This window comes from Dermacentor silvarum, chromosome 4 (genome assembly GCF_013339745.2).
Source record: "Dermacentor silvarum isolate Dsil-2018 chromosome 4, BIME_Dsil_1.4, whole genome shotgun sequence".
Lineage (NCBI taxonomy): Eukaryota > Metazoa > Arthropoda > Arachnida > Ixodida > Ixodidae > Dermacentor > Dermacentor silvarum.
Genome location: NC_051157.2, coordinates 228,048,072 through 228,073,447, shown reverse-complemented (window position 1 = coordinate 228,073,447; position 25,376 = coordinate 228,048,072). Strand labels below are relative to the sequence as shown.

The following is a 25,376-nucleotide window of genomic DNA, read 5'->3' as shown; positions in this document are numbered from 1 at the left end:
GCCGAGCGAAGTCTGTAACCAAGCACAAGTGTAAGCTTCGAGACGCAATGGTTCAAAATGCTTTGAGGAAGTTTATTTTTCTTTTGCTTTAATTTGCCAAGCAACCAGAAAATACGATCAATATACAGGCTTCAACGTACGTTAGCTACGTTAGCAACGTACGCTAACGTAGCTGTTACAAAAACGCCGGTGAGAAATCAGCTGCACATCCACTTGGATAATGAGTCTGGTTACTGCAGAATCCCAGTGTATTCATCCAAGTGCATGCTTTTCTTCAAACCCAGATATCGAGCACGACAAACGAGCAAAGCTCAGCATCCATAACCTACGCAGCGGGAATCGGTGAGCCTTCGACTATTAGCGTTACCTGTCACCGGGAAACGGAAACAGTGTAGGCGGAGAACACTGGACGCTGCGCCGGCCGCAACATCATTACCTAACTTATTCTTACACCGTAGGCTGTGCACCGTAGTGAAAGAGAGAAGTGAATGCACTCATCTTTCGCACCATTGCGCCTAGCCGCACAGCACGGCGCACGTGATCACCCCCCCCCCCCCAAATTGCGCCGGGGAGATCTCGGAGGCCACGTCCAGCTGCGTCTGCCTGTGCACGCGCTGTGCAGAAGTGAATGCACCAATCTGCCACGCGTATCCGAGCGGTTTGCACAGCTAGGCACACGCAAGTGAGAGGGGCCAGTGGAGGATTGAGCTGCTGCTTGTGCGTAGCTACGTGCAGCAGTGAGAAAGACGCGGGAGTTTTGTACTCGGCGAGCAATGGTCGGGTATTTTTTGGGTGGTTTGGAAACGTATTTATACCCCAGTCACACGGGCACTTTCAAAGACCTTTGAACCAAAGATCCTTTACTTCAAGGGAGATTGCGCGCTGTCACACGAGCGCACCAAAGGAGGCCTTGTTGAAGGGAGCTTTGAGTCAAAGGAGGCCGCATTCGTCCTTTGGAATCTCAAGGGAATACTCTCGAGCCTGGAGGGTGTCCGATAGCAGAAATAACAATGTTTATAAATACGGAAGTTTAATTTTGACCTGTTTTGAACAAGCTTCTAAGTACTAAATACTAGTAATAAAATAAACATTTTTGGGACACCCGCAATCTCGATCGGTACAGCAGCGTCGGCACGGCCTGTCATCAGCGGCAACACATTACAATAAATACCTCGGTATTTGGTAAAGTAACGACCTTACTACGCGTATATTTTGTTTTGATGTTTCAATGTAATAGAAAAAGTAAATATTGCAGAAAAAATACTGCATAAATGTATTGTAAGACGCATTCGGGCCCATATTTTTTATTACTTTTGAGGCGATGGCAGCGCTAAGGATACGTTGCGGTTTCTGTTTAAAGCTTAAACGGAGACCGTGTAGCACTGACACCTATCCCTTGAACTAATGTTCCTTTGAAAGCTCTATGCTTCTTAACTTCAAAGGACCTTTGGCACGCCCGTGTGACTGGGGTATTAGTTCGTTATATCCATTGGCAGGATAATTTTACTTTGTTAAAACGAGGTTTAAATAGATGAATCACTGTAGGAATTTCATTTACTTCGTTATATCCATTATTTCGTTATAACGAGATTCGAATGTACATACATTTTTACTAATAGGCCAGTGTAAATCTTCATGCTGCCTTTTCAAGTCTTACGCCCACTATTTCTGAAACAAGCATCCCTCTAGTAGCACTCATTGTGCACGATCGACAAGCACATCTTTCTGTGTCTACCTTTCTTTTGTGGTCTTCTCACTTGTGCTTGCCGAATTCCACCAGAAAATTAACCCGTACAAAATCTCCATACTTTCCTTTCTACAAGCATCCCTTCAAAAATTTTTTAAAGGACTGTTTCCTGTGGTTGTGTCACAGCCCTAGCCTTTTTTCCAACAGTCAGTGTGTCGTCCTTGACTGACAGCATGATTGGAAAAACAAAAATCGGAACAGTAAAAGGTCAAACTAGTGCTTTTTTAAATCTTTTTCATTGTGCTATAGCGAGCATTGGAAGAGTTGGGCTCTTCAGAAGACCCAGTTATTGATGCATCTAAGTCACCATGCCACCTGTCATTAGTGCTTTCCCACCAAAGTAAATGCACAAAGGTTGACAAAGGAATGGAACACTCACCTTGAAGAAGAGGATCACATCAAAATGTTTTGCCTTCATCTCCCACCACTGACGCATGGCCTGCAGCAAAGTGGTTGAGATGATATCAAGACAGTATCCAAACCATTGCATTTCCTCACTACATACTCGCAATTAAATTCTATGCTGTTTTGTATTCTGGTAAAGCATTCTTACACTTTTTCTCTATTCATTTGCTCCGAGTGCTGTGAGCTAACTGTGTAGGTGCAGATGGCTTCTTCGGCGCTTGGAAAATGTCATATCGTGCATGCAATGTTAGTGCATGCAATGTTAGAGACCATAGCATTGAAATTTGGGGGTGTTTGTTTAGCACCTTCAGGCAAAAGGCATGAAAATTGATCAACATAGCACAACTTCCAGCAAACTTATCAAGCAGCAAACAGGGCATATTTATCCATACACCACATCCAGCACTCATACTCACTGGCACTCACTCACATTCGCATTCACCTCCACTCACACTCACTGGCACTCACTCGCACTCACTTCCACTCACACTCACTGGCACTCACCTCCATTCACACTCACAGGACTCCCTTACACTAACTGGCACTCCCTCGCACTCGCACTCACCTCTACTCACACTCAATGGCACTCACTCACATTCACACCTTTGAAATGAGTGCGAGCGACTGTGAGTGAGTGCACTCATGAGTGAGTGCGCCCACCTATGACCACATCAGTGTGCATTTAGGTTCAGATACCGATTTCTTTGGATGAAAATGAAACGGATGCTACACGCTGCTCGCCTGCTTAACTCTTGCCTCAATCATCAACCTAATCCACTTATCTTGCCATAACAGATTGTGTGCAAAGTAGTACAGTAAAACCTGGTTAATTCAGATTTTGCGGGACCGAAAAAAATGTCCGAATTAACCAAATGTCAAATTATCGAGGGTATCAAGAAAACAATAGGCAAATGCTTACTACGTCAACACGCTTTTATTTAGTAAATGAGCAAATCCTGTTGCTATTTTGCACAAAATCAGAGCAGAAGCTGAAATTTTCATCACCTCGTGACTCATTGGCTCTCGCAGCGGCGATTGAGGCCTCGCGACTTCCTTCGCAACACGGCCGCGGCGCGCACCTGCATTCGCGACACACTTTGAAATACCGCGCACACATCCCGATTACGTTTTCGCCGGTGGGCTGATTGCCAACAGATCGTCCGTCCATCGCGATGTAGGCGATGCTCTTTATCCTCAACAGCTTTGCACCGAGTCAAAATGAAAGAACTGTTTGCCGCAACCGCTGCGGAGAAAACCGCGGCCGCTATCGACGCGATTACGAACGGCAACTTTACGGTGCTGAAGGCACGTGGCCGAAACGCGCACCGAGTCAGAACTGCGGACGAAACCGCGCTCGCTATCAATGCGATCATGGTTGGCGACTACGCAGTTTTTTAGGCACGCAACCGACACGCGTACCGAGTCAAAACGAAACTACTGTTTACCGCAACCGCTGCAAAAGAAACTGCAACCGCTATCAACGCGATCGTTGATGGCGACTACGCAATTTTGACAAGGTGTTGTGCGCAACGGTAAACGCAAAAATAAAGGCTTTAAAGGCACAAAGAGGCACAAAGCGTTCTGGCATTGCCATCATCCCCGAATTACAGTTACTGTATATGCTCCCCTAGGGGAGCAGAGTTACGCATAGGTTTGCCATCTTGCCCGCCGATGCATCCGTGTTAAGTGGAAAAGCCACTCGTCTTAAATGCAGGATACGGGCGGCTCAGCTGCCAAGTGTGCTTGCTGCTTCATTCCGCTATGGCCAGGCGGCGGGCAGCAGCACACAGAGGCTCACGACAACGGTGGCGTGGCGGGTGGCAGTGCAGGCCATAGAAACTCTTTGGTGCAGGCGCAGCCGTGAAGTTCGCTTTTCCTCAAAAGGATGCGTTTTGCGCATGTGACCAGATTTGGCGAATAGGGGCATGAGCGGGGCGTTCAATCAGACGCGCAACTCTGCTCCCCAAGCGGAGCACATACAGTAACTCTACCCCGAATGATTTCCGATGATGAGTATGGCAATGCGGACTCTGCCGCTTCATTTCGGTTGGACACTAGCGCCGTTATTGCTCTTTTGCGTGGCACATTGGCGGCGCTCCTCAGCCACCGAACTCCGAAAGTTGTCCGAATTAACCGATGTGCAGCCAAATGGTACGAATTAATGAGATTACATTGAATAATGCATACACCGACCGGGACCAGAGGGCGAGTCCGAATTATCCAATTTTCCAAATTAACGAGGGTCGAATTAACAAGGTTTTACCGTAGTTTGACATAGTTGGTGGCTAAAATATACGCTTACAGCACAAAGATACATGTGGACAGAGACGAGAAAAAAAAGAAAACAGCGCTGTCTGTGTTTTCAAGTCTCCATCCAGATGTAGCCATGCGCTGTCAGCATATATTTTCAGCATGCACTTACAATCCCAACAGTGAATTGCCTTCTCTGCCATTCCTAATCTTATAATGTTGTCGCAGCTCACACATGGGTCTGTCCGGCCTGAATGCTTTCTACCATTTCTTTTTGTGTGTGCTTGAGGTTGTTCGTCAATCAGTTCGCGGCTTCCTTAGCTGCTCCTCTGCCGCAAACATGAGAACATTTTCTGGGTAAAGCCTGCCACCTTTAACACTTTCCTGCCCATAGGACGCTTTGTTGTATACATTGTACAGTCGAACCCGACTATATCGAATCCGTTTACATCGAATTACCCTGCATATCGAACATTTTTGAACACCGTAATGTTACAATGAGAATATATAGCAAAAAGTATGGTTACATCGAACAAAAATAGCAGCCGCTATCGATACATCGAACTTCAAGCAGCACAAAACTACCCTAGAAGTTGGCTTTCCCGCGCGGCGAGCATACGCGACTGGTAACCGGGCGAGCTACCATTACCCCTCCCCTCCCCTCCCCTTCCCTTCCCCCCCCCCCCCCCCCAGACAAAGCGGTTTAGCCCAACTGTGGGCGTGCGGCGCTGCTTTCGCTCCCTCGGACAGCCAAACCCTAGAAAAAGTGGTTCAACTACTCTCTCTCTCACGGCCACGTTAGGGATGGTCGATTAAATGTTTTAATCGATTAACGATTAATCGTTCGTCGCTTTAGCGTATCATCGATTAATCGATTTCGATGCGGGGTTTTTCGTTGATTAATCGATTAATCGACTTTTTTTTCGGGCGCTTTAAAAAGGCTGAAACACAGTTATCTATTCACGTAAGTACCTATTTTAACGCTTGAAAGGTGGAACCAGGATAAGACATACAAGCGTTTACATTTTGATAAAGAATAATGTTTAATTTGTTAGAGGTCAACTATAATTGCCACTAGTGACTAGTGAAGGAATAAGCAATATACAGAGTGTTCATATTGACACGTGTACTTGTTTATCTTTCCCCGGTGACCGCTTTTCACCGGCTAACCAATGTTAAGGTGGTGGTCCCACTCCGGCGGCACCAGCCCCCCGTTTCGAGTACTTTTGGAGCAACCGTGGTGGCTCTTCTACTTAGGATATAAAGTTGTCGTATATGCCATAAAAAAGCCTAATTCTTGTAGATTCCAACTATTTATATTATAAAGAAATTGAATAATGTGATCTAGAAATAAATGTTCAAGATCAAGCATGATATACATGGTTTTTGCGATATGTGTCTCAGTTGTGACCATATTTAGAAGAAACTACCGCATTTACTGCATTGCGGCTTGCTCTGTAGCTTTAGGACATATTTATCTATTTCCTAGACGCAGCAAAATAATGTTGAATTTTTACTTTTTGGATAACTTGCTTTTGAAGATTGCCAAATATCGCAACTTCTGTTGTAAACAGCCCGGCCACTACATGCTCTAGAAAGCTAAATTTTGGACAATTAGAGTTCAAGGAATTTCCATGTAGGACGCTAAATTTTATTCATGTACCTTTATTAGTTTTACACCGCACCTTCGTAGCTTTAGTACCTTCCCGCAAAAATGAGCAAAAGTAGGACCAGAATTCTAAATATTGCTTAATTTGGGTCGCATCGCATTATTAGGAAAGCCAAGAAAGGTACATAAATGAAATTTTGCATCCCAATTGGAAATTGCTTGATCTCTAATTTGTTGAAAATTTAGCTTCCTTGAGCGTTTAGTTGCCGGGATGTTTACAACAGAAGTTGCGATATTTTGGCAAACTTCAAAAGCAAATTATCCAAAAAGTAAAAATTTAACATTGTTTTACTGCGTCTAGGAAATAAATATGTCCTAAAGCTACAGAGCAAGCCGCAATGCAGTAAATGCAGTAATTTCTTCTAAATATGGTCACAACTGAGACACAGTTCGCAAAAACCATGCATCTCATGCTTGTTCTTGAACATTTATTTCTAAATCACATTAATCAATTTCTTAATATTATCTATAGTAAGAATATACAAGAATTAGGCTTTTTTATGGTATATACCACAACTTTATATCCTAAGTAGAAGAGCCACCGCGGTTGCTCCAACGGTACTCAAAACGGGGGGCTGGTGCTGCCGGACCGCCACCTTAAACGTTATCGCTCGGCGCAGGAAGCGCCTGCATGTATCGGAATTTTCTCGAACGTTATCTATGCTTTTATCCGTTGTCATTTGTCACCGACGCTTATGTAATCTGATTGTATGAGCGACGCCAATTGTTCAGTACCTTCTGGAAGACACGCGGGTACCAGAGATTACTCTGGAACCTTCGATGACTCATGTATAAAAGCCGACGCGCTTCGCCGCTGATCAGATTTCGACGATCGCCGATTGTGTTCGCCGCTATCGTTGTGCTTCGAGTGAAACTTGCTTTTGTGGGCACAGGCTCGCCCAATAAAAAATCCGTTTCGTCATTCACAGTTTTGCGACTGTTTTCTTCATCGTAACTACTACGTGACAACTACTATGGAATTTTTAAAAATCGCCTGTGGCAGGTAGCATAATTCTTATCGTTGAACGGTGGACATTAGTAGCACGAGCAATCGAAATACATATTCAACCAATTAACAAAAATTGACTAATGAACTTCTTGGTTAATTACTTTATGACACATATCGCAATTTACGAATTGTAGCCGGTGAGTTTGCAAGACGCATCTACTTGAAATGAATTTCCAGGATGACACCAGTTTCGAGATACTATTTCTCAAAGTGTGGGACGAAATACATGGACGTTACAGTTACTTTTGTGCTTCAATGCATTTTGGTAAAAAAATTAAGTGGTTCAACAGTGCACTTTTACGGCGAGTATGATGGCGCCTATCTCCAAACTGGTGTCATTCTGGAAATTCATTGCAGGTGGATACGCCTGACAAGATCACCGGCTACAATTCGTAAATTGTTATATGTGTCGTAAAGTAATTAACTAAGAAGTTAATCAGTGATTTTTCGTTAATTAGTTGAATATGTGTTTCGATTTATCGTGCGAATTTGCGCCTCATCGAATAACCCAGCTCAATGATAAAATTATGCTACCTGCCACAGGCGATTTCTAAAAATTCCGTAAAACTTAAAAATGAACACCCTGTATGTTAAAAATGGCGCTTACTGACGAGGGTGGGCATGGAGGAAGGAATAATTAGAAGAGAACATCGCAGCACGACTGACATTAAGAAGTAATGGCGCAACACGTGATTGCCACATCAGAGCGCGCGGTAGGTTTAATGCTGCCGGGTGCAGGGCAGCAGCGCAGCTGAACGGGTGCGCACCGATTTGAAACTACTACGAAGCAACATTATCGGCCAATACGTTGTCTCCCAGGGTCAGGTGCTGACCCTATACTGCGAGGTAAAAAGCAAAGGAAATGGCTTTTTACCTTTTAAGTTCGCTTGCCAATACTTGCTGCCTCACGTAATGCTCTCTCCTAGTTTATTTCTTCCTCCACGGGGGAGGCCTCTACCCAGCCCCAGGCAGCCTGTGTGACGTGTGCGTAAAGCGGAGAAGCGCTTGGCCAGCTCGACATGACTCGGGAAAACAGTCGCAGTCACTCTCGGTATTCGCAGCCGCGCTGTCGTTGCTCGTACTCCGCTTACTATAGTACGCTTTCAAAATTTTCGCACCACTTTAGTCACGGTCTGGAAAACGATTAATCGAACTGCTTTAATCGATTAAACCGATTAAATTAAAGGTACACATCGATGACGATTAATCGTTTTGCGGCGTACTTTTAGTCGATTAATCGATTAATCGTTCATCGATATTACCATCCCTAGGCCACGTCAGGCCCCGCACACTCTCAAGTTCAACAAATGGCCACAGAGGGCGAAAAAATTGACCACGCGTTGCCGCTAATAAGCCAAGCATAGTACGTCGTCAAAAAGTTGCCTCGGTGAGTGCCGCAGCCGCCAGTTAGAGGCATCGTAGTAAGCGCAATTTCAACCTACAAACTTTCTCCCACACGAATCGAAGTGTTTTTATTACATGATAAAAAGTACAAAATTATTATTCCTAAGTATACATTGCACTCTTGAGTACTCACTCTCCTTTTGTTTTTGCCATTATAAACACAAAATAACGTTCAGCATCATCGACCTCCCACGTGACCTCTGGCCTGGATTTCAAATCTTTACTGGTATTTTCGCGTACACAGCAAGCACGGATTCATTGGTTCGTACACTTATGCTGGTTGCTTATTTTGTGCTAAAACCAGTTTATTGCACTTCGACACCTCGCGTTATTTAACTTGGGGTGAAGTGACGTGTTTCAGGGTTCGTACAGGTTTCTAAGGCAAAAATTCAAGGATATTCCAGGACTTTCCAGGACCTGTCACAGGTTTTTCAAGAACACAAAGCGGCATCCAAAGTAGGATTTGTTTACTCTAACATTTCAAAAAATTACCAGTTTTATTGCACTTACAATAAACAAATGTATATCAAAATTATAACAAAAATGTCTAGCCTTGATAAGTTCTGAATATCACAACACAAAATGAATGCTTACAACAGCGGCTGAGATTTCTCCGGTATAGGCTGGGTAAAGTTCACCAAAAATATTCAAAACATTCAGCATAGGGTTATTGCACCAAAATAAAAATAAATAAATGTACATTACAATGATGTTAATCATATCTAGCCTTGATCACTTTGCAAGTTCACAATTAAAAAAAAAAAGCTCACAAAACACAATGAATGCTGCCAACACCTACTCTGACTTCTCCAGTATTAACTGGGTAAGTTTACCACACATTTCCAAACCATTCTGCGTAGTCTTCCTACACATCCATTATATTATAACAAATAGATGTACACTGCAATTTTGTAAAACATGCCTTGTCTTGATCATTTCTCAAGTCCGCAATTATAAAAGTTAACACAACGAACACTCACAACAGCTGCTCAGGCTTCTGCAGCATTATCTGGGTTGGTCCATCAAACATTTCCAAAACATTCAGCATACCACATTTCCCGGTGTATACGACGCGTTTTTTTTTTTCTTAATTTTTCGTTGGTGCGTCTTAGAACGGTGCGACCTATGCATGTTTTTTTTTGTGTGTTTTTGCGGAAAAACTGGCATCAAAATCGGATCCGATGTTATGGCCAAGCGAAGCGCGCTGGTTGACTTAATTGCTACGGGTTCTGTGCGCGCTATCGAGGTGCCGGGTTCTCGTGATCAAGTTCGCGCCCGAGCATGTGTGAGACGGATGGTGCAGCAACGCAAGCGGCGGTACGCCGACCACGAGTCGCTCGACTGCGTAGTCGTCGGATCTGCAGATCGCTGTCAAGATACTGCGCGCACCACTGCGCAATCTACGCAGTTGCTCCGAGAGTACAGGCAGCCCCAATTCCTCCCGGGCTGCCTTCCCGCTTTCCTCCCTGGCACGCGATTCGGCTCACCGTCGCACGCTTTCATTCGCACATAATACAGCATACGGCGCGCGGGGGCGATGTTATCGCCCTTGGACTTTATACGGAACATCGCAGCAACCACGACGGCAGAAATGCACCTGGAATGGAAATATATGGCACCCATACACTTGCGCATGACCCGCGTTCACGAAGCGAATGTCGCTAACTTTTTTAAATCGCTTACCGAAAGAACAGGTGCGTCTTATAGACGTTTTATTTTTGTTTTTTCAGAAAAACTGCCGTTTTGAGGGGGGTGCGTCTTATATACAAAGGTGCGACTTATAGAACGGAAAATACGGTAATGTTATTGCACTTATATTATCATAAATAATATTATAACAAACCTCCACCCAAAGGCACTGATCATCAGTGGTAAAGTTGCTCTACTATAGCTCTCTTTAACTTCACTAGCTTCCCCTCACACACAAGAGTGAAAGTGGCACAAGGCAGACCGACGGGCGAGGAGTGAAACAAACAATAGGGTGAAGAAAGCAGCGTAAACTGACAACCGAGCCAGCACCGAAGCGCGGCACGGGTCTCTGTCTCCGTTCGCGTTTTGACGCGGTGAAGCCTTTTATTTTTCCATGCAGTTCTGCAAAACGGAACCATGTGTGGGGAGTTCGACGCCGATCTACCAAAGAAAGGGGGTCGCAATGTCGATATCAAGAGTGCATTGCTCACGAAATTCAAGGATTTTCAAGGAAGGAAAAAAATTCCAGGAACTTCCAAGGGCCTTGAAAACGCAATTTTCAATTTCAAGGGTTTTCAAGGATTTCAAGGACCTGTACACACCCTGGTGTTTGCGAGCGGATATGTAAGCCCGAAAGCTAGGTTTTTTGTTGTGAGCCATGCGGAACAAGTCTGCATCGAGACAGGAGCCGGATTCTGCTGCGACTGAGTATGGCAATACCAGTGAGTCATTTAACATTGCTGCTTAAATCATTATTTAATATTCATCTCGTTAATTCACTCGCGGAGACAAGTTAACGAACTAGATTATGCATTACATATGGGTAGTTAGGACCCTCCTTTGCCGTTTCTGAAATCAACCTTTAGTTGCAAGGCCGTCGTTATACACACAATCATGAAAAAGAGAGAGAGCGATATCGGAATGAACATCACATTTTTCATCTCTTTGTAGCCGTGGCTATCGGCGTACGGGTAGCCTAGTTAACCTGGTCAATATATCGTTCTTTCTTTCTTTTTTTTTCGAGTCCGCCGAAAACTTCTTTTGACCACAAATCTGAATAACCCTTTGGTAAATTGAAGTGAAAGTACTGAATTGAATGTATTAAATAGTTGCACGCATGATAATTCACCCATATTTTGTACTTGTTGGTTCCAATGTTCTTGCTGCTCAGTTTGGTTTACTTTATGGCTTTTATTTTGCAGTAGTGAAGCGGTGCATCACGTTCGTGCAGAAAAAGAATCCATCATTTCGAATAGCTTTATGTCTTTCATGCCTTTGCTTGTGGAACCAGCAGTGTGAACTCTTCTGGTGTATAAATTGGTGCTAAATTGTTCTCATTTGTGACCCTAATAATACTTAAGGTGTTGACACACATTGTAGTTAGGCAGACATAAATTTTATGCACAGTGTACCAATATTTAATTAACATGCTGCTGAAGCACCCTAGAACAAACAGTGTACACTTGCATGTGTTCTGCATTTACAAACCATTAGAATCTATATGTACGTCACAGCTTTTTGCATTTCATATTGCCAAATTGTTTTTTGTTTTTCAATTTCTGATGCAGTCAAAATTTCTGTTCCAGACATCCAGTAAAGAAGACAGCACCAGTGTTAAGCAAAGCAACGCACTACACACATTATATTAACGAGAAGCTACTGCTTGCTACAAGGCCATCGTGTGCACTTTTGCTGCTACTACAAGGTAAACAACACCGGGTTCAGAAATAAATATGCTTGATATACGCTGTATTGGCTTGCTACTCTTGAGATACATTGTTTGTAGCAGATGATATGAATGTTTGTTCATATTTACGGCGCAGCATAATTAATTCAAACATAGAAAGCACTACACGAGTTTGGCTAATCTCTGTTGTATCTCATGTGTTACTGTTTTGCCCCAACAGAGTCTACACCAAGCACATCTTGGTCCTAATCACAGGTACCCCCATCAACACCAACAGGTGGGGGCTGGAGTCGAATTTGCAAGGCTACGTACAAAGAAGTGTATCCAGAAGTATTTGGATGAGATATCAAGTCTACGGAGGACTGTGTCAAGACTGAAAAGAGCCTCAGCCATCGTTCCACCAGCACGGATATTGGCAGAGTCATCCAGGTACCTCAACAAAAGAATTCTTCGTGTTCAGATGCGCCTGCAACCTCTGAACAAGCATGGACGATGCTGGCCAAAAGAGTTCCATCAGTTTGCCCATCCTTAACAGCTTCCTGGCCTTGTCAAATTCAATTTGTGCCAAGTATAAATTTTTTCTATGAATGCAAGCTTTTTCATTCCCCCTTCTTGCTAGATATCATTCTTCTTCCTTATCCAAACATAACAGTGAACTGATTCTTTGCTCATACTTAAGGCCCATCATTGTCTATTAGCATAACATCTGTGTAGCAGTATTCTCTACTGTACGTTGCCATGTTAAATTCCTCTCCTGAAATAGCAGATGCGGCATCAGCATGTGTCTTGCATTAACCTTTGCATCGTGTGCTATGTAGCATTTTACTTTTCTTAATGTTATTGGCCTTCACTGCTTGCAGAGCAGAGTGGCTTTCTTGAATGCAAGCTTTCTCATTCCCATATTTAATTCCTGGTCTCGTTCAGGACTGCTCTTCTTGCTCAATAGCCTGGGTTTTTGCACAAGATACACTGAAGCGGTTGATTGCCGAATCTGGTTGCAGAAACTTGGTCGTGGTCGCTGTGTTTGTGGTCGCTGGATTCGGGGGGCCTGGTAAGTTGCATTGGGAAGCAGCCTCTCGAGGTAAGCACCTGCTCCTGCAGTGTGTACAGCGACATAGACTCCCAATTTACACGCACCGTGATTGGTGCTCCCCATTCCGACCTTTCCTGCTGCAGCCGTGTGCAAATTTTGCTTGTGGCTTTTGTTGGCCGCGATTTGGTGTCAATAGAGACCAGCATACATGCTTACATGGTCCGAAGTGGATGAAGTTGACAGCCACATGGGTGGAAAGGTCCACAAAAGTGGCTGCCAAAGGTGATGCCCAAGAAACCGACTTGTCCATATTGAGACAAAGTGGGGCACCAAGTGTGAGCCACATATTAGCGGCCCCCGAAAGAAAAGAAACATACAGGCTTTAAAGGAGTTAAAGCTAAAATGCTGGGTAGTCCATGTTGCTGTGTCGGGTGCGGCAGCAGGTGCCTGCGTCACCCGATTGCATTGCAATGCAAGTTACTCATCTTCAATGACAACTGTCTGTGCAGACAGGTCTCTGCTTGCGTTGCTTGTGGTCACTTCTTACCAGACCACCATGTGGCGAATGTGACGCACTCTACCTTCAACGCGCTAGCGTTACAGCTGGACCAACTTCGTCTACCCACCAGTGCCCCGAAACCGAAACAAGCGACGACTACTGCGCCGCACCGCCCTTGACCGGAAATCTACAGCATCTATCGTCTTCATGCTGCCATGTATCAGCCGACGCATCGAGACAGACATCAACCTTCACGCATAAAACATGTCACCCCCTCGCTCTCATCAGTGGGCTTGGTGGCACTACGACAATGCAGTTCACTGATGTCCGGCGCCTTTTCGCCTTACAGGTAACAAATCATTGCACTATTTATGCGCGTCGTTCCCGCTATTCCGCTTTGCTAGTGCTGCCAAGCCCAGGCTACTGCGTTACCATTGTTCGCGACTACGTGTCTATTGTCCTACAATTTCTCGCACTTTCTGGCGACGTAGAATCAAATCCCAGCCCCAGCACCCGTTCCAGTTCGACGCAGGCATCCTGCGACATAATTGCAGCATTGGAGGAGATAAGGTCAGGTCAGGCGTCTCAAACGAAATGAAATCAACCCGAGCCAAACTGTCGCAGAACGAGAAAATTTTTGACATAAAGAGGCGACCGACATAAATTGAAGACGATGTTTCCTCCATAACTGCACTGAAGGCCGAAGTTAGTTGCATCAAGACAGTTGTAGATAAGAACACAAAAGCCATTTCCGACATATCATCGTGACTTAATGATTCAGAAGATTGGGCTCGTCGGTCTAACCTTTTGTTTTTTGGTGTAGCTGAGAGTGAGCGGGAGACATGGCAAGAATCCGAAAGCAAGATTGCGGAACTTTGCAATTCTAAACTTAATATCAAGTTGGGCGCCTTAGATGTCGAGCGTGCCCACAGAATTGGCAAATACAACGCTAATAGAAATAGACCTATAATGGTCAAGGTAGCACATTTCAAAGTTAAACAAAATATTCTTTCAAATGCTAAACAACTAAGAGGGTCCAACCATAGCATATCAGAAGATCTAACGCTCGGCATGCACGTAAACACCTAATCGAGTTCGGCAAGTCCCAGCAGAAACCTTTTAAACTTCGGTATGATAAACTAATCATGGAAAACAGAGCTTACACGTACGATAACGCTACAAACAGAGTCATATCAACTTCATAGCTACCATCGCGCACTACTGCAAAGCCAAACAGCATCCCTGTATCATTTATTTATACTAACATAAGAAGCTTGCTGCCCAAGCGTGAAACACTTCGTAGTCTCATTGATTCTTCAGATTGTAAGCTTCTAGTACTAACAGAAACATGGCTCAATTCAACCGTCGATAACACAGAACTTTACTTATTCCTCCAAGATTTTGATATTTTCAGGCGGGATCGTATAGGCAAACGCGGAGGAGGTGTCCTGATAGCTGCCCATCGCAGCCTATGTTGCTCGGCTGTTGATATCACTTCACGTCTAGAAATTTTATTTATTTTGTGCAGTTCTTCATACCAACAAATTGCCATCCGTGTATGCTATCGACCCTCCAACGCAGATGCTTCCTTCACTATTCACTTCCACGAGGTACTGCAATCCGTCATTTAGTCATGCGCAACTACTCCTTTTAGGCGACTTTAACCTTCCCGGTATAACATGGTCGGAACCAGCCATAACTTTGTCTAAAAATAACCCCGAAAATAATTTCCTTAACACATGCCTCACCTTTGGTTTGACGCAGCTAGTATCTACCCCAACGCGAAAAAACGAACAATGCTCTAACATACTTGACCTTATTTTAACATCCCATCCCGACAGTGTTTCTTCTATAACACATCTACCAGAATTAAGTGATCACTCAGTACTGCATGCAGAATTATCTTGTCAACTACCTCAGAGAAAAAAAAGAAAGAAAATAACACTTCACGATAAAGGTGATTACGTCCGTATTAACAATGGACTAACCGAGTTTTACAGCTGGTATATTATAGATTTCCCGAAGCGCACAGTTCACACCAACTGGACGCTTTTTAAAAATAAAATGCTCGAACTGGCTAAGACTTCCATACTTAACCAAGCGACCTTCGTCCTCACGGTTCAACAACTCATTAAAACAACTAAACAATAAAAAGAAAAGACTATTTCGCACAGCCAAACATTCTAACACCGCTCCTGCTTGGGAAAAATATCACGCCAGTGAAAAGAGATATACGTCATATTAGATTTTGCACTAAAAAAATAGATTTCCGCTTCCTGTTTGAGCAGCGCCATCTATCGGGTGCCTCAGTGAGTTCCCATGCGCTGCCGCTTCTTATTTTCGTACCACTGTGGAAGGTACAGTTTCCGTTCTCTAAAGTTGGTTCTTTATTCTATGCGATCGGCATGCGATCGGCTCGATTGGTTCAGGGTTCTGTCACTCGTGAAGTTGCAAGGTAGTGGGCATAGTTGCGTCCTCAGAACACAGCGCTCGTCCGCTCCGTGAGAGATGGCTGCCGTGAAATGGCTGAACCTGCAAATATCCGCAAAGCCGGAAATCATAAGAAGAGTTAAACACGGAGAAAAGAAGTCGGATGTCGCCGCAGCATACAGCATCCCAAGAAGTACGCTGAGAACGATACTGAAAAATAATGCCGACGTTAGGGCTAAGGCGGACAAGGGACCAGGTGCTACCGGCACCCAACGAATACGCACGGCTGCATATGAAGACGTGGAGGCAGCAGTGTGTAGGCTCATGGATGTCAGATCACGAAACGACCCGATTTCTGGTCCCGTAACTGAACCGAAAGGGAAGGATTTCGCTTTTCGTTTGAACAGACCTGACTTCAAAGGCGGCTCAGGTTGGCTGCAGCGTTTTAAAGAGCGTCACAGCATTGTCGGCCAGGCTGTCACCAGTGAAAGCTGCGCGGTGGACGTCAGCAGCATGCAGAAGTGGATTGAAGAGAATTGGAGCGACATCATGACAAGGTACCATCCCCATGATATATTTAATGCCAATGAGACTGCTTTGTTCTGGCAAGTGCTGCCGAACAAAACACTGGCGTGTCGCGATGACAAGTCCCACGGCGGGAAAGTTAACAAAGCCCGAATATCGGGTGTTGCTCGCCACCAATGTCGATGGATCGACCAAGCTTCAACCACTCGTGATCGGAAAGAGCAAATCGCCGCAGTGCCTAAAGAACGCACTTTCTGTTCCGATGATCTACAGGTCCAACAGGAAAGCTTGGATGACAAGCAAACTTTTTGGCAACTGGCTGAAGTCCTGGTAAGCGAAGGCAGAAAAATCTGCTTACTCGTTGATAATTGCTCTGCGCATCATTGTAAAGTAAGTTTCAGCAATATCGAGCTTTGTTTCCTGCCGCTGAACACAGCCTCACTGCTGCAGCGCTTAGACCAAGGTGTCATTCGTGCACTGAAGGCAGGCTACAGAAAGTGCCTTGTGCAACGCATTTTGCTAAACCTTCGCACTGGCCAGGAGTTAAAAATTGACCTCCTGGGCGCAATAACGATGCTGAATGCATCATGGAATTGCGTCAAAAAAGAAAATTCATAATTGCTTCCGTCATTGTGGACTCGGTGTTTCCGACGAGGCTGGCGCAAGCTCATCCGAAAATTGCGACGAACCAATTGAGGAACTTGATTTGTTTAGCCAGGTGTCTGAGTTTCCGGGTGCAGTTTGTGATTGGACTGCAGCGACAGACTTCGTCACCGTTGACGACCATGTTGTGACCACCGGAGAGCTCGCTGACGAAGACATTGTTGCTGATCTGGCTAGGGATCTTGCCAGTGACAGTAACTGCGAGGACCCAACCAGTTCTGACCCGGCCACGTGTTCCGATGCACTTCATGCACTGAGCGTTGTTCGCCGCCACTGTGCATCCGTAGAAGGCTGTGGGCTCAGCTTTTCCGAGTCACTCAACAATGTTGAAAAGTGTATGCTCAACGATGGTTTAAAAATGAAAAAGCAGAAGATCTGCGACTATTTCTCGTGCTAATATGCCTGCCGCACATGTATTTAGGAAGTGAAGAACACTTCTTTAATGAGGTGCCTTTTGTACATTGTCAAATTCTTTAAATGTTCTATATTGAATTACTCGATATATCGAACTAATTCCAGTTTTTTTGCGAGTTCGATATATGCGGGTTTGACTGTAGTGGGGAAAAGAGTCCGGAACCATTAAGAGCAGACGATAAAGTCCAGCAGCCCGGAGAGCGCGAGACAACGACCAACGCATGGCGTAGGTGTAAAGGTTGAGACATACCGAAGGCGGTGAATCAAGTGTCAACTTCACGAGAGAATGCATTTCGCGCTGCTGTTACAGCAAGCATTTTTCGTACATTGCAGCCAACGCCTAACACAACACGCATGCCCAACCGATTGCGAAACACTCATTTTGCGGCACATGCACCGCCGCAATTAAGCGGTTTGAATTACAGTCGAATCCCCCTACAACGAATGCCGCTACAACGAAATTTCCGCCACAACGAAGATTTTCGGATTCCCCGTCAGCTGCCCATAGAACGTAATAAAAAAAGTCCCTTCATAACGAAGGCGTTTTATTCGGTATTTCCGCTTCAACGAACTTTTCGAGAACGAAACTGTGACTGAATTGAAATTGAAACTGCCGAGTAGTCAAATTAGAAGGCCCTTCCAAAGCTGTGACGATCGTATGTCCGCTTGAACGAGGTTTTCGCGAACGAAATCAAATTCAAAGTACCGGTTTAAGCCACTGCAATCCATAGCCACGCGTGATCACCACGCGCCTGCGCGACACTGCAGGGGATCACCACAATCGCTGCTGTTTTCTGTGGTGTGTCCGGGTGAAATGGCTACGCCAATGAAGAAGCGAAAACTTCTCTCTCTCGAGGAGAAGGCACATACGATCGCCAAGGCAGAAAGCAAAAGGAAAAATCTCGCAGTTTCGCCCGCAAGGCGAAGCATCGGTTGCGATAGCAAGTTAGTGACAGCTATACGAACTAAAGATAGTAGTTTTCTTGTAAACATTCGCTAACTAAATTACCGGGCGCGGTGTCACACGCACACAGATAAACACGAACAGATCTCACTCGATGACCGCGGAAACTCCGTGTCAACACACTGGAGTGAGACGCGGCAATAACAGCGAACGAATTGACCTCCGTGCCGTCACTCGCTTCACCGCGAACGAAACGTCGAAAGCACAGCGCACACGACTCTACCGGCACTAGTTGCACTTTGCCCCCATCGCAGATCGCTTTGAAGATGAGGCCCGCGCGGGCGCTCACTTTGTGCACGTCGCAAATTGCTTTCAAGATAGCGGCCGCGCCGCAACCGCTGTTGTCAACAAGATGCTAACGTCTCGTCGTTTGGGGAAAATGACTATCCGCTAGAGACACCCACTCCGGCGACTGCTTCGAAAGCAATGGTTCATTTTCGCCTCATCAGAAAAGTTATCCGTACCCACGACAATGCGATGGCTCTTTTAACGGACTCTGAGACTCGCGTAACGCATTTGCTTGCCGTGAAGCGTAAGATGACCGACTTCGGGAAATAAAACTTCCGGTAAGCGCAAGCTTGCCAAGCTTGCCGACTTTGTCATAAATATGCAGTGAAATTGCGATAATTCAAACCGCTTCATTGCGAAGGTGCATGTGCCGCAAAATTAGTGTTTCGCGACCAGCCGGGCACGCGCGTTGGATTAGGCGTCAGCCGCAGTGTCCGAAAAATGCTGTAACAGCGGCGCAAAATGCATTCTCTCGTGAAGTTGACACTTTATCGACTGCCTTCGGTACCTCTCAACCTTTGCCCCTCACCGCCATCGCGAATATTTCCCTGACGATGGTTTCGGTTTCGTTCGCAGCTTTGCCGTTTGGAGTACGTACCGTATTTACTCGATTCTAAGCACCCCCTTTTTTTCGTGATCGCGATGCCCGAAGTGAGGGCGGTTGCTTAGATTCGAAAAATCTCCGTGACGCCCGGCTCCGGCTACGCGCGGCGCGCGAGTGCCACGAGTCCACGCGGCGCGCGGGCGTCACGAGTCCGCGCGGCTCTGCAGTCCGACTGTGCGGCGAGATCGCACTGCGGACGCCGTGCCACCTCGGGAGTGCAACGGCTCCGGCTACGCGCCAGTGGCGCACCGACGGGGGGGGATTCGGGGGTTGTAACCCCCCCTTCTGAGGCCGACTTAACCCCCTCTTTTCTTTCCTTGCGCATTTGAGTACTGCAACTAAGATGTAAGACGCGCAATCGTCTGCACACTCGCAAAAAGCGCATTTTCTTGACAATTTCCCATGACGAAATCGAAATTAGTGCTGTTTAGATGGTATTGGCAAACTGTCAACTCCCCCCTGGCAGAGATCCTGGGTGCGCTACTGCTACGCGCGGCTCACGGGCGTCACGAGGCGGCTTGGCTACGCGCTCTTCTTAACAAATAGGCGGGTGCTTAGATTCGCATGCAAACTTTTCCCCCAATTTTTTTCGCGGAAATAGAGGGGGGGGGGGGGGGTGCTTAGTATCGCGAAAATATGCTATATACATACCAATTCGCGTCAACGAAGTTCCGCCACAACGAAATTTTTCGTGTGTCCCGTGAATTTCATTGTAGCGGGACTCGACTGTATCACAATTTCACTGCATATTTATGACAAAGGCAGCAAGCTTGGCAAGCTTACGCTTACTGGAAGTTTTATTTCCAGAAGTCGGTCAGCCTGGATTTCTTACGCTTCACGGCAAGCAAAGGCATTACGCGAGTCTCACAGTTCGTTAAAAGAGCCATTGCAATGTCTTTGTCATAGGCTCAGATAACTTATCTGATGAGGTCAAAAGGATCCATTACTTTCAAAGCAGTCACCGGAGTCGATGTGTCTTGAGCATGGTCATTTTCCCCAGACGACGAGACAACAGAATCATGTTGACAACAGCGGCTACTGCCTGGAGAGCGGCCACGCAGGCGCTGTATCTTGAAAGCGATCTGCGACGTGCGCAAAGTGCGTGCTCGCGCGGGCCTCATCTTCAAAGTGATCTGCAATGCGGGCAAACTGCAACTAGTACGGTTAGAGTCATATGCGCTGTGTCGACGTTAGTTCCGCGTTGAAGCAAGAAACCGCACGGAGGTCAATTCGTTCGCTGCTGTTGCTGCGCCCCCTCACTCCAGCGTTTTGACGGCGAGTTTCCACGGTCATCAAGCAAGAGGTGTTCTTGTTTACCTGTGCGTGCATGACACCATGCTTGTTACCGTATTTACACGATTGTAGGTCGACCCATTTTTTCAAATTTGGATATCCAATGTTGGGGGTTCGACTTAGAATCGAAACCGAACCGTGTACCGCTAGTAACGGCAAGAGAAACGAGAAATCAGGGGCGCTACGGCGTGGTTACAACTTTGCACCTACGTTTTTATGGTTACGGTAGAAGCGTAGCGTAATAATTTACTGTATTGCATACATTTTGATTGCGCGCACCACGAGCGCACGGCTCCTGTGGGAGCATCGATCATGGAAGATGTGCCGTTTAGGGGGGTATTGGTAGATGGCGGAAGAGCCGCCGTTAGGGGGGTATTGGTAGTTGGCGGAAGAGCTTTTCTTTGAGATACGATTGTTTTCGACGGCCACGCGCATCTGTCACTTCTGCTGTTGTGCTGAATCGTCGCGCCTGTCATGAGTGTCAAGAACTTTCGGCGCTCGTTCTCAGCAGCGTTCAAACGGGCTGCTATCCTCCATGTTGAGGAACTAACAACTCCGCAGCGGGACGCAAGTCTGGAGTCAGTGAACGTGTGGTGCGGCAGTGGCGGCTTCAGCGCGAGAAAATTTGGCCTCTCTGGCTACTGTGTGCGGGTGGGTCCTCTCTGCGTGGGGGGCTGTACCGCGCGATGTCGTGGTGCGGTCGTTCGCGAAGTGTGGACTCACTTTTGATGACGACGTGCTGTGGGACCGCAGCAGCTGTGACGGCAGCAGTACCAGTGAGGTCAACTCTAGTGACGATGAGTAGTCTTAGCAACCCCATCAATAAATTTCCCTTGTGTGAAATGCACACGCGTGGTTTTTCTTCCCCCCCCCCCCCCCCCCATTTTTATTTTTTTTTGAAACATGCAGTTTTGGGGGGGTCGACCTACATTCGAGTCGACTTACAATCGTGTAAATACGGTAATTTAGTTAGTAAGCGAATGTTTACAACTTCATACGGCCGATAAACCTACTATCCTTAGTTCGTATAGCTGTCTGCTATCGTAATCAATGCTTTGCCTTTTGGGCAAAACTGCGAAATTTTTTTCCTTCCGCTTTCTGCCTCGGCAATCATCTGTGCCTTCTCCTCGAGAGAGAGAAATTTACGCTCCTCTGTTGGCATAGCCATTTCAACCGGACACACGCCACAGAAAACGGCAACGATTGAGGTGATCCCATACAGTATCGCGCAGGCGCATGATGACCACGTTACAGTGGCTAGAATAGAGGAAGTGTGATTACCGCCCGGCGGCTCCTATGGCAACCACCGTCGCCGCCTTGTGATGCATCCGCCGGGGGGCGCTCGCACTCGTTTATACGTCGAGCTGCGCGCCCGATACGAATTGGTCTGCGAGTTTCTCCCGCTTTTTGTTGGAAATTCTTGTGCGAACTTATGTTTCGTGCGGTGCTGACAAGTGCTCAGGGATGAGCCGCCGTAAAAGTCACTGTTTTGTGCCTGGCTGCACGACTAGTTAGAAATGGTGCAAAAAGAAGAGCCAGCATCCACAAGAGAGATAAAAAGTACTTGAAACTTCGCAGGACGACATGAGAACCATGAGAAAATTGTGGCGTACAGAAGCCGCAGAATAACTCGACTCCGTCGATATAATGGAGAAGGGCTTTTAATAGCACTGATACGGGCCGTGAAGACCCTGCTCTGCTAACAGGCAAGAGTCCCCAATTTCTCCTCTCGTGCTCGCCGACGCTTCTTCTTCTTCTCTTCTTGTTCCGCCGGCGCTTCCAGTGAAAACAACATTCCCGGCCGCGCATTGAAATTAATCCCGTAGTTCAAGCGGGTACAGCTTTTGGATAAGCCTTGTTATAATAAGACCTCCTTGTTGTTTCAACTTGCACGAACGGACATGACCGTCTGAACTTCTGAATACTTCAATCACTCTGGCGAGTTTCCATAGTTGACGGGGTGAAGTGTCGGAATGCACGATAACAACGTCGCCTTCCTTGAAGTCCGTAGCTGGTCGATTGGCCGCGAAATGAGCAGATCGTAGTTGCAGTAGATATTCTTTTCGCCATCGCTTCCAGAAGTTTTCGGTTAGAAGCTTTCTGTAGGCATGTCGACGAATGGTATCTGCTCGCCTCGAATTACTGTCAACTTCAACCGTACCGTAGGGTATAGCAGTTAGTCGTCGTCCAAGGAACAGGTCGGCTGGAGTCAGTGCGCACGGTTCTCCTTCGTCTGTCTCGACAAAAGTTAGAGGCCTGGAGTTGATCACTGCTTCGACCTCTGTCAGCACTGTCGTGATTTCTTCGAAATTGAGACAGGCACTGCCAAGAATTTTACGCAGAGAAGTCTTCACAGATCGGACCAGCCGTTCCCACCATCCGCCCCACCAAGGAGCATTCGGCACTATAAACAAATCCACGAGATACCGTTAGAGGTGAGGTGGTTCGTCACGTCCTTTGCCGTGAACATGTTAAAGAGTCTCTTTAAATCTGCTGACGCTTTTTGAAATGTCCTTGCATTGTCAGAATAGATAACACAGGGTAGTCCTCTTCGGCCGACAAATCGCCGCAAGCACAATATGAATGATTCGGACGTCATACTTGAAACGAGTTCGAGGTGGATTGCTCGCGACACGGCACACGTGAAAAGTGTAACGTAGCACTTGGCGTCACCGTCTTGCGCGCGTGCTAGGAGAGGTCCAGCGAAGTCAACACCAACAACTTCGACAGGGTTTGTCGGCACCATTCGGTGACTTGGTAAAGGAGCGGTCGGAGCACTTCCTGGTCTGGCAGTGAAACGTTTGCACACATTGCAGCTATGTATAACCTTCTTGGCTAGAACACGCGCTCGACAAATCCAGTAGTACTCTCTGATCTGTGTAAGAGTTTCTCGTACACCTCCTTGCAAGACTTGTTGATGAGCTCTTATGGCCACCAGATTGGAGTAATGGTGATTTGCGGGGAGAATTATTGGATGCTTCACTCCTAGCGGTAACTTCAGAAGTTACAGACGTCCACCGACTCTGACAATTCCGTCGGCGTCCATCAACGGGCGGAGATCGGCAATGCGTGACGCAAGTTCTAGGGGTTGTCCTCGTGCTATGCAGTTGAGCTCTGCATAAAATTCTTGTTTTTGGATGCATTCGACCCAGTAGTGCTCGGCCCGAATTACTTCTGTCGCTTTCAGGTGGCCAATTTCTTCTGTCTTGTGTCGACAACGGTCTGTGAATCTGAACACCCAAGCTGTTATTCTTAATAGGTGCTGAAGCTTGCTGAAACGCTCAATGCATATAACTGGACTGTGTACTTTGGCTTCCATTACTACTTGAACAGCTGCTATCTCACTTCTGACAGTGTCGTCAATGTCCGACGAAATGGATGGTTGGAGAGGCCACTTGTCCGTGGACCCGTGTAGCCAGTCAGGACCATGCCACCATCTTGAGCACGAAGTCACCTTGTCTAACGTCACTCCCCGCGTTAGCAAATCAGATGGATTCTCCAATCCTGGGCAATATCTCCCCCGGGATGGTTCTGTTCGGCTCTTAATTTCCGTGATACGATTAGCCACAAACTGTTTCCATCTTGCGCAGTCTCCTCGTATCCATGACAATACAATAGTAGAGTCGGTCCACATAATGTACTCAATACAAATGTTATTTAGGACGCTCTTGACGTATGTCAGCAGTCTTGTGCCAACCAATGCTCCTAAAAGCTCCAAGCGGGGTAGCGTTGTTTTCTTTATAGGAGCCACACGTGACTTGGAGATCAGCAACATGGGTCGTTCATCTCTGGCCGCAACCGCGTAAATCGCCGCTCCGTGCGCAGCTGGGCTGGCATCGCAAAAGACATGCAGGTGCATCTCACTTGGCAACTTCCTTCCTTCGCCAAGGTAACGAGGAACTGTTATTTCCTGCAGTTGCGGGAGCTGCCGTACCCAACCTTGCCATTCTTCTTGAAGTTCATTGGGTAATTTCTCGTCCCAGCGTATTCCTCGTGTCCATAATCTCTGGAACAATATGCGTATGGCAATCGTGTACGGTCCAACGAGTCCGAGTGGATCGAATATTCTCGATGTCGCTTGTAAAATAAACCGTTTAGTGTCCAGTTTATCTTTCATGAACTCTAACAGGCTGTCAACAGAAAAAATGAATATGTCTATTGCAGGATTCCAAACAACTCCGAGAACTGTGACCGACTTCTCATGCAGAACCACCATTTCTTGACTGGCAGATTCCTGCTGGCGTTCTAAAGCTACCATTAGGTTGGCAGAATTTGTGGTCCATTTGCGTAGAACCATGCCCGCCTCTTTCATAATTTCTTGCGCCTCACAACAAAAAGTTTCTGCCTCCTCTTCCGTGGCGGCGCCAGTGACTAGGTCGTCCACGTAAAACGACTCGGTCAGTTTGGTCGCAGTTTGTGCTTTGGCCTTATGTGCTCTCTTCACGTGGTAAATGATGGTCGCTGTGAGCAGGAATGGGCTACACGTAGCTCCAAAGGGAACACGTGTCATCCTCCATTCTTGGAGCGGAGTACCCATTAGGTTTCCTTCGGCAAACCACAGGAACCGAAAGGCGTCTCTGTCTTCCTGCCGTATCGATATCTGCAGGAACGCCTTCTCAATATCGGCGATTACCGCTATAGGGTGTGTCCTGAAGCGCAGTAGTATTTTTCCAAGGTCTTGGTACAGGTTGTCCCCCTTTTCCAGACACTCGTTGAGAGACCTACTACCTTTTTCATGCGATGACGCGTCAAAAACCACCCGAACTTCCGCTTGTTTTCTGATGACTTCTTTGTGTGGCATGT

The 25,376-nt window shown here is 46.4% G+C and overlaps 1 protein-coding gene across 1 annotated transcript in view; it reads right to left on the bottom strand.

Moving 5' to 3' along the window:
* The window catches only part of LOC119451027 (DNA mismatch repair protein Msh6), a 383,914-nt gene that overhangs the window by 275,479 nt on the left and 83,059 nt on the right, over positions 1-25,376 (bottom strand). The window contains exon 9 of the mRNA XM_037714459.2: positions 2,127-2,186. Coding sequence (XP_037570387.1) covers positions 2,127-2,186 — 60 coding nt within the window. The remainder of the gene's footprint in view (positions 1-2,126; positions 2,187-25,376) is intronic.